We start from the raw sequence: 14,562 nt of genomic DNA, 5'->3' as shown, positions 1-14,562 counted from the left end.
GTCCCAGGAGCAGATGCAGCTCTGCTGGGGTCAGGCAGACCCTCAGAGCAGAAGGAGACACATCTTCAAGTCATACTGAGATCATCACAACACAATTTATTTCCTGGGAGTTTTCAATGTGGACTCCGTCAGCAGGAGGTTTCCACCTAGAATTTCGTGGGATTTTCAACTTTCCCAAGGAAGAGAATGGCCTCTGTGGCTCTGTTGATCAGCAGCAGCAGGAAGGGCCGATCGAAGCGGACGACGGTGTGAGAGGGGCCGTCCTTCGAGCGGACTATGAGCTTGGTGGCCGTGGCCGCTGCGGCTTCGGTGCCCTCCTCGCTGACATCCAGCACAGCCTTGTGGGCGGCCTGCCAAGGGAAAAACACACGTCAGCAGCCCCCACGGAGGCAGCGCTACTTCACTGAGCCTCGGGGTTCTGCCTCGGGGACGGTGATGCCCCCTCCAGGGACCTTCAGCTCACTGCTCCCGATGCCGGGCATGGGGTGTGCACCTGCCGCTGAGATGGTGAACTGGATCTCTACGAGCCCAGTGGTTGCAAATGCACACCAGAAAGCTTAGGGTTGTGTCCCAGTACTGCCACTTTATTGGCCTGGAAGTTACTTAGGGGCTGCTGATGTCACTTTCCAAATCTCTGAAAGGGTCATCGTCCTGGTGTATTTCCCACAAGGTCATGGGTGAATTAAAGGAGATCAGGCAAAGTACGGGTGCCACTGTATTGCTAAAAGGTTGCCCAGGAGATGCAGGGTGGTGTCATTACATAGTGGGTCCCTTCTGGGTCTTCTAGAGAAGAGACTTCACCAGGGGCTCATGCCCTCCCAAGCCTCAGGGGGCCTGAGAACTCCAGGCAGTTACAGCTGCTTCTGTTCGTATGTGCACATAAGTACATGATGGGAAAATGACCGTTACACTCAGCATACGCCATTGGGACCTCTGTAGTCTTTCCCCGGACACCAATGACAAAGCCCCCTTCAATGACCCAGGACCACCTCTGACCATTCTAGTCTATCATCAAGATACATTTTTCGGTCAGGGATCAGAAACTCCTAAGCAGACAAGAACCAGACCTTTTGGAAGAGCAGGGGGGCAGGCACACAGGGCCCCTGGAGGGTTCCCTCTCCCTAAGAGGGGTGCTCACGGCTCGGGTCTGGCTGATGGATTCTACATAGAGGTTTGGGTTCACTGTTGCCATGTGGGAATCGGACTCAGTGATTTCTTTCAAGACAATCAGAAATCTCTCCTTTGAGGTACAGTAGCCTACATGGTAGAAATAGGCTCTTTTTCTTTTTAACATTGCAAGCCAAACACAGCACTTCTACAGGGTACAAATGGCCCTTGGGCAGCCGATGTGACTTCAGTGTGAGGCCCCAGGATTCAGGGAGGTGAGGCCGAATGCCAGGTGGGCATTCACTTATCTGTAGCAGGTCTCGAGGTGGAAGTGTTGTCTTCCTAGGACAGGCCTAGTTTTCAAGGAACGGTAGCTGGATCTTGGAATTGGAAGAAGGATAAAAGTTGCCTGTGTATCAGAAGGATGATGGCCATAAAGCCACAGGCCTGGAAACCTTGAAATTCAGCCCTACTTCTGCCATAGAGAGGTCATTTTGCCTCTCAGGGTCAATGTTTCCTTATCAATGAGATGTGAGGGCTCGATTAGCCAGTCGCCATAGTCCCTTCCAGCTCAGGCAAATGTTCTCATGGATCAACTCACTTTGGAAAGCTGCAGGAAGTCTCTCTTTGTAATTCCGGAAAAATCAGCATTTTTATCAAAGGCATCCCAGATGCCCATCTTTGGGAGGATGGTTTCTAGGTCATAGGAGGCAGAAATGGAGAATTTTGGAATGAACACCTCTATCCACCTGTGGAGATGGGGAAAAGGACAATGTGAGGTCACAAGCCCTTTGGTCTCTAGCTCTGCTTCTCGGAGGCATTTTGGGAGACTTTGTTCTTCTTCTAGCTTTTGCTGGTTGCTGTTAAAGTAGTCAACGCATCCCAGACATCCAACCCAGGTTGCTCTGGAGGTAAGCCCCCTGGATGAGCAAGTCTGGCTTCATAGAGAAGTAAGAAGGGTGCGGGGGGGGGGGTTGTGTAATAAAGTAAAGGACAGACCATAGACAGGGGCCCAGTAAGAGGTCCTGTGGCAACGATCAGTGGGGGACACCAGTCAGTGATGCACATTGTGTCCACCGTCTCCCCTAGCCCTTCCTGAGACAAACCCTGCCAAACACTGAGAGCAGCAGAGTCCAGTAGAACTTTCTGCAAGGTTGGAAAGATTCTGTCTGTGCTGACCAGGATGTCGGCAACTGGCCACACGGGGTTATCGAGCCCTTTAAATATGGCTAGTGCCAATGGTGGGGAAAAACCTGTAGTTTTACCAATTTTTATCCATTTAAATTTAAATAACTGCATGGGGCTAGTAGTTGGACAGCATAATTTTTTTCCTTCCTCTGCAATGGTTTCCCTGAACCAAGAATGAAAAGCCCACATTTTCTGAGCATTTACTGTGTGTCAGGCACTGTCCCAGGCACTTTCATGAGCTTCATTTCCATTTTAAAGACGTTAAGATTGTTTTATTGCTTTGCCCAAGGTCATGTACTTGGTAAGTCACAGAAATGAAAGCACAGAAGTGCTGGGTGGACACTTACATCCTCATCGATAGGCATCTAGCACAATGGACAGCTCTCTCTTCCTGGTTAGGGTCCCCTGTGCTGGCCCGGCCATCTCCTCCCTGGTCCATCTGTTGCTCTTCACACACTGCCCCCTGCCCCAGCCTCCATGCTGCCTCCTCTGTCCAGCTGTGGTGACAGTCAGAGGACAAACCTCTGAAGCATCCTATAGTGTTCCTTGGTTCCCAGCTATGTCTCTTTGCCAGCACTATTTCCTTTACTGGGAGTGCCCTTCTCAATCCTATCTATACCTTCACGTCCTACCTATGCTCCTGACTCACGTCACGACCTCCTTGAAGCCCGCCATGGATCCCAGCTAAAAGCTATCTCTTTTTGCTCAGAAGCTCCTCAGCACACTGCCTGGGCTTCCTCTGGGGCACTGAACTTTGTCTTCTTGAGTTAGTTAACCCTGATCCTGTCTTGTCTCCCCTGGATCTTGGGCACCCGGGAATGGTGCCAACGAGGCCAAGAAAATATTGCTCAGAGATTGTACATAAGACTTTGACTTTCCTTTTTATCTTATGGTTAATCGTCTTTTGATGGTCTCCATAATAGATACAGAACTAATAATAATCTTACTATTAGCTAACATTATCGATCACATATGATCTTTCTGGCACTGTTCTAAGCACTTTATAAATAGTAACTTGTTTTATCTTTTCAACATCTTCTGGGTTGAGTAGCAGTATTACCCTCATTTTCTAGGTGAACGTTGGTGCTTTTTTTTGCTGGTTTGTTTTTATGGAATCATTCCATGGAATTTAATATCAGATTGGCTGGTAGAGTGAGTTCTCCTGGGATGGAATCACTACAAGGACATAATAGTGTTGTGGGGACATATTAGCTACATGGCCTTGGGCAATTCACCTCCCCTCCTGGAGACTCTAGTTCCTTATCTATGGGTGGGGATGATAGCACTCTTCATCTGTCAGGTGATTGTGAAGTTCAAGTGAGACCACAGCCCCAAGTTCCCTATCCAGCAGGCAGCTGGGGCTTAGTTGGCATTCAAGAGCTGCTATCATGGTCTTTCCCCTGTCCTTGGAGGTACCCCACCAGCGGCCTCAGGCCCCAGGAGACTGACACAGATTCCCACCTTTTCTGGAGTAAGTGGCTCCAATTCCTCAGTGTCTTGGCTGACAAAGTCTGTTCCAGCTGCCTCATCTTGCCCTGGCCAGGGAGGACAAAGAAGGCTGCGGTATGTCTGCCGTAGTCCATCCGCAGCACTGAGCAGTTCAGTTTTGGATCCACTCCAAAGACAAACTCTTCCACCTGGTGCATCATTGGGACCTTCACAGTGGTCTTCTTGCCCACCAGGAATGGGGAGTTCTTCCTCGTAGAGCCAGGGTTAAAGGGCTTTTCCCATTTGGCTAGCATGGAGAGAGAAGAGAGGTCTTTACGTCTAAGTACAGATGGTAAGTGGAGGACAACGAAAATGATGAAGTAAGGATCTCTGAAAACTCTCTCCTCCATAAAAGCCATGAAAAAACTGCCCACAATGGTCAGAATAAACTTCTTTAGAATTCTGGAAATTAAACAAACTCTGTAAGCAGATTATGGGACAGTTTATTAAATGGAAGCGGCTAAATCTTGGTAAGAAATTGAGCTTTGTGGTGTTTTAACTTGCCCTAGTTCCATTCCTTTTGTACTAACTCTTCAATAATAGCCTTGAAAAATAATAGCCTGTATTTGCAGTGAAATCCAGCAGGCTGGCAGCCACTGAAGGGGAAAAAATAGGGCTGGAACCCATTCAAAGACTCATTCCCAGAGAACTGTTATTTGACCCATCTTGTGCTTCCCTGGAAGGCATCACTTGCAAAATTGCCTGTGTTTGATCTGATTTGGAGTTCAACCAAGGCAAAAAAGATTATTCCTTGGAGGAAATTAGTCAAAAACAGTCACACGTGATGATAAATTTTGCAGCTTCTGGAGGCAGTAGGTAAGAGTTGGGACAAACAACAGATTAATCAAAAAGGTTAACAGGATGGGTTGGGATCAAGGGTGGCATCTGCAAATATGACAAAGTAAGGACATCTGTATATTTCCCCTTCCATTAGGACAATAAGAAAAACTGGCAAAGATATTCAGAATCAACTTTTTTGGAACTCTGGAAATTAACCAAAGGCTTACAGCTACCTGGGGAGAGTTAATTCAAGAAAAATGGCTGAATCTCAAGAACAGTCAACTTCATGGTTATTTTAACCTGTGCCAGTTCCACCCTCTGCTCTCCAGCTTAGCAGTAGCCTTGAAAAATAGCAGCCTATATTCCCAAAATCATTGAGAGAATAACTTTCAAAGACTCATTTTTATCGCTTGACCTCTGTAGTTATCTGGAAGACCCCCATTTCCAAGGTTGACTGGTGCTCACTCAGTGCTAAAGCCTTCTTCCCAGGGGGTTGGAAATTTTTGTTAGAAACAATTACAGGCAAGTGTTTTAGTTTCATTGTTGTCCGGGTGAGGATAACAGATGGGACGAACCACAGAGTGATCAAAATTTCTGAAAGGAGAAGCTGAAGAATAAGATGTCCTTAGGACATTTGAGATAGTTCCACTATATCCTGGGCATTTTGAGGCTGCATGCATGTATATAGCTGTATGTATATTTGAGAAAAAATGTGAGAAGGCTGTAAGTTCCTACTTATGGCTGACTTTGAGAATTTGCATAAACAGAAAGTGAAGACTGAGTCAGATTTATAAACTGGCTGGGTGAGTGTTGATGGCACACTCTGCTATGTACACAAAAGCCCTCAGCAAAGACTAAGAGATTTATTTGTTTTGGACACATATGGAATCTCTACCCAGTCATAGCTAACCACTTAACTAAACAAGAACACCCTTTGGTGGTCACACAGCACAAAGTATAGACTTTAATTATTTCAGAAAAATCACTAAACAAACAACAACTACTGCAACAAGAAAAAAACAATCAGCCCTTGAAAGGGAGAGAATCTGATTCTCAGAGTTGTTGCACTACATAATTTTAAAAATCTAGCTCTTACAAAAAAAAAAGTGAGACATAAAAAGAAAGTATAGACCAAACAATCCACTAATATCAAAAATTAGAGAAGAAACAATGCCATAGATCTTGTGGACATTAAAAGGAAAAGAAAGGAATACTACAAACAACTCTATGTCCACCAATTTGATAACCTAGATGAGATATTCCAATTTGTTGATACATAAGAAGAAATAGACAATATGAATAGGCCTATATCTATTAAAGAAATTGACAATAATTAATAACTTTCCAAAACAGGAAATACCAGGTCCAGATAGATTCACTGGTGAAGTCTACCAAACATTTAAGGAAGAAATTATACCAATTCTTACAATGTCTTTCAGAGGATAGAAACAGAGAAAATACTTCCTAACTTGTTCTATGAAGCCAGCATTATTTTAATACCCAAATCAGACAAAGACATAGCAAGAAAGGAAAACTACAGACCAATATCTGTCATGAACATAGATGCAAAAATGCTCCACAAAAATATTAGCCATCAAATTTGATAATGTATAAAAATAATTATACACCACAATCAAATGGGGTTTATCCCAGGTTTGTAAGGCTGGTTCGACATTTGAAAATAAATTAATGTAATCCATTATCAAGAAGCTAAGCAAGAAAAAGTAATCATTTCGATAAATGAAGCAAAAGCATCTGACAAAATCTAGCACCCATTCATAGTAAAAATTCTCAGTAAACTAGAAGTAAAAGAGAACCTCCTCAATTTGTTTTTAAAATATCTACAAAAAGCCTATAGCTAACGCCAGACTTAATGGTGAGAAATGCAAAGCTTTTCCACTAAGTTCAGGTATAATACAAGGATGTTCCCTCTTGCCACTCCTTTTTGGTATTTTACTGGAAGTTCTAGATAATGCAATAAGATAAAAAAAAAGAAACAAAAAGTATACAGATTGGGAAGGCAGACATAAAACTGTCTTTGTTCACAGATGACATGATCGTCTATGTAGAAAATCCAAGAGCTGACAAACAAAAGAACTCCTGGAACTCGTAAGTGATTAAAGCAAGGTTGCAAGATACAAGGTTAATATGCAAAAGTTGATGCTTTTCCATACATCATCAATGAAAGAATGGAATTTGACATTAAAAACACAATACCATTTACATTTGCATCCAAAAACAACTTATACATTTAGCAAAATATGTATAAGATCTATTGAAGAAAATTATAAAACTCTGATGAATGAAATCAAAGAACTAAATGAATGGAAAGATATTCCTTGTTCATGAACAGCAAGACTCAATATTGTTATAATGTCAGTTCTTCCCAATTTGATCTATAGATTCAATGCAATCTCAATCAAAACCTTAGCAGATTGTATTATAGATATTAACAAACTAATACTAAAGTTTATATAAAAAAACAAAAGACCCAGAATAGGCAACACAGTATTGAAGGAGAAGAACAAAGTTGGAGGACTGACAATAACCAACTTCAAGATTTACTCTAAAGCTATGGTGCTCGAGACAGTCTGGTATTAGTGAAGAACAGATGGACAGATCAATGGAACAAAGAGAGAGCTTACAAATAGGCCCATGTAAATATAGTCAACTGATCTTTGACAAAAGAGTAAAGACTCAAAGGAGTGCAGTGAAAATAGTCTTTTTGACAAATGGTGTTGAGACAACGGCATTCATATGCAAAGGAAAAAAAAAGAATCTAGACATATACTTTCTATCTTTCACTAAAACTAACTCAAAATGGATCACAGACCTAAAGTTAAAACACAGAATTGTAAAACACCTAGAAGATAATATAGGAGCAAAACTAGATGACTTTGGGTATGGCAATAATTTTTAGAACACCAAAGGCATGATCCCTGAGAGAAATCAGTGATAAGCTGAACTTCATTGAAATTTAAAACTTCTGCTCCGTGAAAGACAATGTCAACAGAATGAAAAGCCAAGTGACCTACTAGGAGAAAATATGCACCTGATAAGACTGTTATCCAAAATGTACAAAGAACTCCTAAAACTTAGATAAGAAAACAAGTAACAGGATTTTAAAAAGTGGGCCAAAACCCTGAACAGATAGATCACCAAAGAAGATGGGCAGGTGGCAGATAAACATGAAGAGAGGCTCCATATCCTATGTCATCAGGGAAATGCAAATTGAAACAACCACAACGCACCCGTTCACACGGCCCGCGTCTGGAACACTGACAACACCAAATGCTGGAGAGGATGGGAAGCCACGGGGACTCCCCCACTGCTGGTGGGAATGCAAGATAGTAGAGGCACTTTGAAGGACAGTCTGGTGGTTTCTTTCCAAACCAGCACTCTTGCCGTACAATCCTGCAAGCAAGCTCCTTGGTAGAAGGAATTGAAAACTACGTCCACACAAAACCCTCCATGTATTATATGATTCTATTTATAGAACATGTCCAGAATAGGCAAATCTATGAAGACAGAAAGTAGATTGCTTGTTTCTGGTGAAGGAAGAGCAGAAATGGAGCGAGTCTCATGGATAGAGTCTCTTTTGGAGGTGATGAGAATGTTCTGGAATTATGTAGTGGAGGTATTTGTACAACCTTGTGGATGTACCAAAACCCAAACCCACTGAATTGTGCAATTTAACTTGGCAGATTTTGTGGTATATGAATTATATTTCATTAAAAAAATACGATTAAATTAAATGGAATAGCATATATAAAGCACAGGAAAATTAGAAGGGGCTCACGGCATGTTAATTCCTTTTCCTTCCCCTCCCTCCTTACACCATGGATGGATACGTGGGTGGGAAGGTGAAGAGGCAGATAGAGGGAAAGATAAGTGGGGGAGGGATGAATGGCAGGAGGGAGAAAGGAAGTGAAGGAGAGAGAAAGGGAGGAAGGAGGGATGATACAGTAGTGTCCATGACAATTCTGCTAAAGTTGGCTCTGTCATCATCCATCCTGTTAGCACAGAGGCTCGCACACATCAGGCTGTCAATACAGGAGAGATCTTTTAAAGCAATGTGGCCAGAATCATGAAGCAAGTAAGGGGAAGATGGAGAATTCAGACCCAGGGCTGTCTGACTTCAAAGCCCATGTCCATTCTGCTGCAGCAGTGTGTTTGTAAACTGTAAAGTTCTAGACTGATGCGCTGAGGGGGGGTGTCAATGGCAATCATCCAGGCCTGTCTGCACTTGCACACCTATAAAAGTGCTCTGGCCTGTGGATTTCCCTCTGAGGTGGGGTTGTCAGAGAACTCTGCACCCCTCCTCGAAACCTTCTGGAGGCACCAAGGATGCTGGTGGTAGCAAGAGATGAGGTCCTTACAAGTTCATTTCCAGAAGACTTTCCCCGTGGGCTGCCCACTGAGCCCAATGTCAGCCCCTCATGACACATAACTAGACTATCCAAGGTCAGAGCTGAACGAGCCCCTGTCATCGATCAACTGAAGCTGAGAAAGGGACTAGGATGTGGCCACAGTCATGCAGCCAGCTTGTTACAAGGCTGGTCCGAATCCAGACTTCCCACTCCCTGACTGTGCTGTCTAGGGTTTGTTTAGCTTGCTTATTCAACTGGAGAGTGAAGGGGAAACAAGATTAAAATAAAAATCAAGCCCTCAGAGCCTTACCTTTAAAGAAAATGTGGTTCACTAGGACCATGACTGTTAGAGGTTCAAGGCCTTGGATTAAGTCTACCACCTTCCCTTTGGTCTCCTTCTCCACGTAGCTGTTGATCTTCTCCCGGGCAGTGGAGGTGCTTGAGAAATCTATAGAAAAGATTTTGGACTCATACAGCCTCCTGATGTTGTCCAAGAAATTTGCCTGCAGCTGCAGCTCCTTTTTGAGGAAGACGACACTCCCTATCCTCAGGTCCAGGTCTTCACTGGGGGCTCTGAGCGACTGGAGCAGGTGCTGGAAGGCCTGGTGGATGGCAGGCTCTGGCACGTGCGTGAGGTTGAACCCCAGGCTCTGGAGGATCTGGGTCTTGGTGGCTGAGCGGGCCCCAAGGGATAGCATGGCCAGGGAAGCGGAGACACTCAGTGGGGAGAAGAAGACGTTCTGGTCCGGAGTCTTCAAAACCAGCCTCCGGTACAGGCGGAAGGCAAAGTTGGTGTTGCTGGAGGACAGCCGGGAGGCGGCGGTGCTCCTTGAGGAGGACGGGCAGAGGGATCCCTTGCTGGAGTTCCCGGGTGGGGGCACACAGCGGATTACAGCGCAGATGCTGACAATGAGGAAAACTCCATAAAAGGTCGATGCCATTTTGGAACGAGGTAAGTCTGCAAGAGAGGAAAGAACCATCAAGGGAAGGTGAGCGGAGCGTATGGCCACCGAATCCGAGACCTTGCAACACCCCTCCCCATTCAAGACAGAATGGGGACAGGCGGGACGGTGAACCGGGCAGTTCACTCTGTAATCTCTTTGGCTCTCATGAACGAGAGGCAGGTAGTATCGTTGTCTTTAGCTTACAAACAAGCAAACAGGACTCCGAGATGTTGTGTCATTGACCTCAGGCCACCCAGCTAGTTCGTGTTCTGTCTGGGATTCAAAGTCAGGTCTTAAATCCCGAATCTCAGCTCCCACGGTCTTGGCTGTTTTTGCTTGGTAGGCTTCCTGTTCAGAAAGGAAGACAGTGGAACCAGGCTGCAAAGTGCCAATCTTAGCAGCCACCATAAGGCATCCTCTTATCCCTCAGAGATCCCTCGAGATATTCTTGGTCCCTTTTGTGTTGAACTGATCATTTCCTCGCCGTGGCTGCCCACTCCTAGCCACAGGCATTTGCTGGCAGTGTCGCTGTCCTTCAACAGGCTGGCCTGGGACCATAGTCCTCAGGGGCCTTGAGGACAGGTGTCTCATTGCTCTAGCCGTGAGCGCCTGGCCCCTGCACACCCCGTCCAGCTAGACTGATGCACCAGGAGCATTTTGAACTAGGCGAGCTGGAGGCAGGTGGAAATGCAGGTCATTCTGGAGCGGGGCAGGGCTGGGCTACATCTCACTCTGAGGCTCACAATGGGCAAGTTTTAGCTTCTCTGGACTTCGGTTTTCTTTTTTGGCTCTGAGGGGATGGTCTGTACCATATCTCGGTATTCAGAGGATCGAGCGTGATGAGGTCACTGGTCCCTGCAGGGATAGTCCTAAGGACCTAGCAACAACCTTTTGGTTGAAACGCAATTTATGTAAATCGAGTAATACTTGATCACACCAGATGTGATGAAAAGCAGAAGGAACTATACAAAGAATCTTTTTGCCAAGTGAGTAATTCTTTGGCGAAACTGCAAAACCATCCCCATTGCCGTTTATCTAATTGGGCGATTTTTGTCTTATAGGCAGGGGCACGTGAGGCGGGCTGCAGAGACGGGGCCACCTCTGCCCACAAGACCCACAGAGGGAATGCTGAGGAGTGCTTCTGTCCAAAAGGAATGTCCAAGGACTGTTCTGGGAGCCACATGTGTCCTTCCCTGCTCCACCCGCCTCGGGCACAAGGCCCCATGTAGGGGTGGCAGGAGACGCTTTGTGCCCTGGCCTGTGTGGAAGGGTGTTCAAGCAGGGTGGAAGCGACTGAAAGAAGGAGGCACTTGAGACGAAAACCCCGAGTTCCTCCTATTTGATGAATTCTGTGACAGGCTGCGGGTGCTCGGGACGCCGTGTGAGAATGCGGGGTCCGTAGGACAGCTCTGGTGTTAGCGTGGGTCTTGTGAAAGAGGAAACCACGGGCCCACCCTGCTGCCACTCACGCCGAGTTCCCAACCAGGCTGAAAACCTCATCCAACCGCAGGTTCTGCCTCCCCCAGAAATGTGGTCTTAACCAGTCAGTCAGGAATCTTTCCATCAGGCCCGGGAGTCAGCCACATGGGGCCTGTCCCCATAAGGGAGATGAGGTCATCCTCGTGGGAAGACCCCTTGCCTTTCCCTCTAGGGCAAAACCCCTGGCCTGGAAAAGTCTCTTTAGTTGGCCAATAATGGCCTTGCTCAACCCTCCTTCTGTGAAAACTCGCCACTACGTACACCTCCTTGGAGTGCCCTCTGTTTGCTGCCCAAGTCACGGATTGCTCAGTAAAGCCAATCAGACCTTTAAATTTTCCTCGGTGGGACTGTCATTAGCAGGAGGCCTGAGCTCAACAGGCAGTTAGGAATCAGATTCTCAGCAACACCCCTGCTCTCCTACACAACCGGGATCCAGGTAAAGAATGGCAGCCTCGTGTGACCACCTCTGCGTTGTGTCCTCCCAGGCCCCCACACCCCGCTCCATCTGTGAAAGGGGGTGGCCCTGAGGAAGAAGGGACACAGTCTGTGTGACACCCAGCACAGTGCCAGGCCCGCAGATGGCATGAAGTCAAAGCTGCTTCTTCTCCCTCATGGCTGTTGTGATTTCGCGTTCCTCCCTTGGAAGCAGAGGGAAGGGACAGGCTTGTTCCATGGTATTCCTGACTGCGGGAAGGGATGGAGTTGGGGAAGAGAACACCAGCCATTCTGGAGGGGAAGGGAGTCACCACCGGGCCCCGCGATGAGATACCATGGAGAGGCGGGGGCCTGTATCCCTCTCGGGGCAGGTGGGGGTGGGAGTGGGGCTGTCAGGGCACCTGCTAACACCAGCTGTACCTCCCAGAGGAGCCACACCCCATCCGCAGACATGGCCTTGCCAGAGGACATCTGACTCCATGCGCCACATCCTGGGCTGAGCAAGGGAGACCAGCCTGGACCAGTAGCCACTCAGTACGTTAGTGAGTATCCTGGCCCCTCGTGGCCGTGGCCTTCATGTGACCTTAGGCGAGCTGCAGCTTCTCTCTGGGCCTTGGGGACGTGGCCTCGGAGGGCTCTACGGCCATGGGCCTCAAGGGGCAGATCCTTATGCTCTTCAGGAAAAGCTCTGATGAAAGCTTACTTGCTCGGCTCTTAAAATCCAACCTCCTTCTGCACTTGGCCTCTTCCCACCCCCAGCTCCTTTCCTCTCATGGCCACCCTTTCTCTCTCCCACAGAGGCCCCCCACTGCCTCTGTGCTGTGACAAGACTGCGCTGGGGAAGGGGGTGAGTCCTGCCAGTGGGCTTTGCCCTTCTTGATAAGAGGGACACTCTATCCTCTCTGCACCTGCCCCTGTCTGGGCCCCTCTCGACCGGGGGGGTCACTGTCTTCCCCCCACCTTTTATCCTCTCTCCCCTGCTCTGTCCCACACTGGGCTCCTGGCTGGGACACTCAACCGTACCACAGACAGGGGGAACTTTCTAGATGCAAAGCTCACTGTCACTCACCTACTCAGCTTCCTCAGTGGCTCCTGACTGACCTCCGGAGGAACGGCCAAGCACCTGTCATTCGAGGTCCTTCCCGGCTGGGCTCTGACTTACCTCCCCGGCTTCATCCTTAGGCACGCAGCTGTTTCGGGTTCCTGGAAAGGTTGCATGGCCCTCCTCCCACCCACCCTGCCCTGTCTTCATTTGCATCCTTGTCTAGCTTGAGCGCCAAAGGGCCACATTCCATTCAAAAACCCTACGCTCCTGGTGACGCACACTTCTGGCAAAGCCCCAAACCTATTATAACCCACCTGTCTGCTCCTTCTCTGCCAAGTGCTGGAGGGAGGGTGGCTCAGCAAGGCAGTCTGGTCCGCGGTGACTTCCCAGTCACCGGTCTTGATGTGCCCGGCAACAGAGCACCGATGACCTCACTCTCTTATTCACTGCAGGGAGTAGCTCAGTCTTCTATTTCCCGAAGTTGGACTCCTCAGCCTGCTACCAGGTCATCTGTGTGTGCACACACACATCAGACCACCTTGCCTCCCACCTCCCACGAAAGACCGTCAGAAAAGGAACATATCCCCCTCTCCCCAGCACTCCTCCCAGAACTTTGGAGAGCATCTCTTATGCCCATCCCAGGACTCTCACGCCTGTCTCTTCTGTATTACCAGCTTCATCTTTTGTTTTTTTTAAAGATTTTTATTTATTTATTTGACAGACAGAGATCACAAATAGGCAGAGAGAGAGAGAGAGAAGCAGGCTCCCTGCTGAGCAGAGAGCCCAATGCGGGGCTCGATCCCAGGACCCTGAGATCATGACCTGAGCCGAAGGCAGCGGCTTTAACCCACTGACCCACCCAGGTCCCCACCAGCTTCATCTTTGCCGTTGGTTTTTAAACATGGTCAAGGCTTGCCCACTAGGACAAACCACTCCCAACAACACGATGGAAAGCCCCCTTGGCCACCTGTCTCCATCCTCTGCCTCCTGGCTCACATCTTTACCAGCTCTGTATTCACGGTCCTCACGGTCTCACTTCTGCTCACCCCTGACCCACTCCAGTCTGGCTTCCAGGTCCACAGAGGCGGCCAGCCTGTGACTGTGGCCAGGTTCATCTTAGCTGCCTCCCCAGAAGCAGCTGACCCTGGACACCACACTGGGCTTCTCCAGTCCCTCCCTGTGGCTCTGTGACACCACCATCTCCTGCCTTTCTCCTCTCCCCCCACCCCATCTCCCTTCATCCCTCCTCCTTAGTACCTCTGTGCGTACCCTCCTGTGCCCGGTCCTGGTGTGTCCTCTCCACCCTGAGCCTTGGTGCCCTCTCCTTGGTGCTCTCCTCCGCCTCCAGCAGATCTTATCATGCCCTGGGCTTCATTATCGAGATACCCATCACTTATTATTTCTAATTCCCAGGCCAGGTCTTTCCTCTGAACTCCATATTTCTAACCACATCCTTGATATTTCCTCCCAATGTCACAAATGAGCCGAAGCTCAGTAACATCCAGACTGAACTCAGACTCTTTCCCAAGCACCGTCTTCCCATCAAAGTCATGGCTGAGACCTATTTTCAACATCTCCATCCGCGGCACAGCCCTCATTTAGGTATTTGAGCCCAGGACTCACTCTTGTACCTCCTTCTTCCTCATTCCCCACACCAACACATCACTTACCTATTTTCAACTGTTCCAGTAGCCTCCCATTTCCCAGAGAGGGTACCGGCATCTCA

At 47.7% G+C, this 14,562-nt stretch overlaps 1 protein-coding gene across 1 annotated transcript; it reads right to left on the bottom strand.

Moving 5' to 3' along the window:
• Nucleotides 1–84: 84 nt before the first annotated feature.
• On the bottom strand, nucleotides 85–13,263 carry SERPINA9 (serpin family A member 9). The gene is made up of 5 exons (XM_032837365.1): nucleotides 13,151–13,263; nucleotides 9,244–9,891; nucleotides 3,757–4,030; nucleotides 1,709–1,856; nucleotides 85–350 (listed from the first exon to the last, which is right to left on the bottom strand). Exons 2-5 carry the CDS (start codon nucleotides 9,872–9,874, stop codon nucleotides 147–149), a joined length of 1,257 nt encoding a protein of 418 aa, XP_032693256.1. The 5' UTR covers nucleotides 9,875–9,891; nucleotides 13,151–13,263; the 3' UTR covers nucleotides 85–146.
• Nucleotides 13,264–14,562: the final 1,299 nt, after the last annotated feature.

The sequence above is a fragment of the Lontra canadensis genome, unplaced genomic scaffold (genome assembly GCF_010015895.1).
Source record: "Lontra canadensis isolate GAN:19392208 unplaced genomic scaffold, GSC_riverotter_1.0 scaffold98, whole genome shotgun sequence".
In the NCBI taxonomy this organism is placed as follows: domain Eukaryota; kingdom Metazoa; phylum Chordata; class Mammalia; order Carnivora; family Mustelidae; genus Lontra; species Lontra canadensis.
The sequence above is the reverse complement of the archived record's forward strand: the minus strand, read 5'-3'. Positions and strand labels throughout refer to the sequence as shown.

Excerpts from the sequence above, each read along its gene's own strand:
- SERPINA9 (XM_032837365.1), bottom strand. The coding sequence starts at position 9,874 with ATGGCATCGACCTTTTATGGAGTTTTCCTCATTGTCAGCATCTGCGCT. Across the intron at positions 4,031-9,243 it reads GAACCACATTTTCTTTAAAG|CCAAATGGGAAAAGCCCTTT; the intron begins GTAAGGCTCTGA and ends TCTCCATGCTAG. Across the intron at positions 351-1,708 it reads ACTTCCTGCAGCTTTCCAAA|GCCGCCCACAAGGCTGTGCT; the intron begins GTGAGTTGATCC and ends TTCCCTTGGCAG.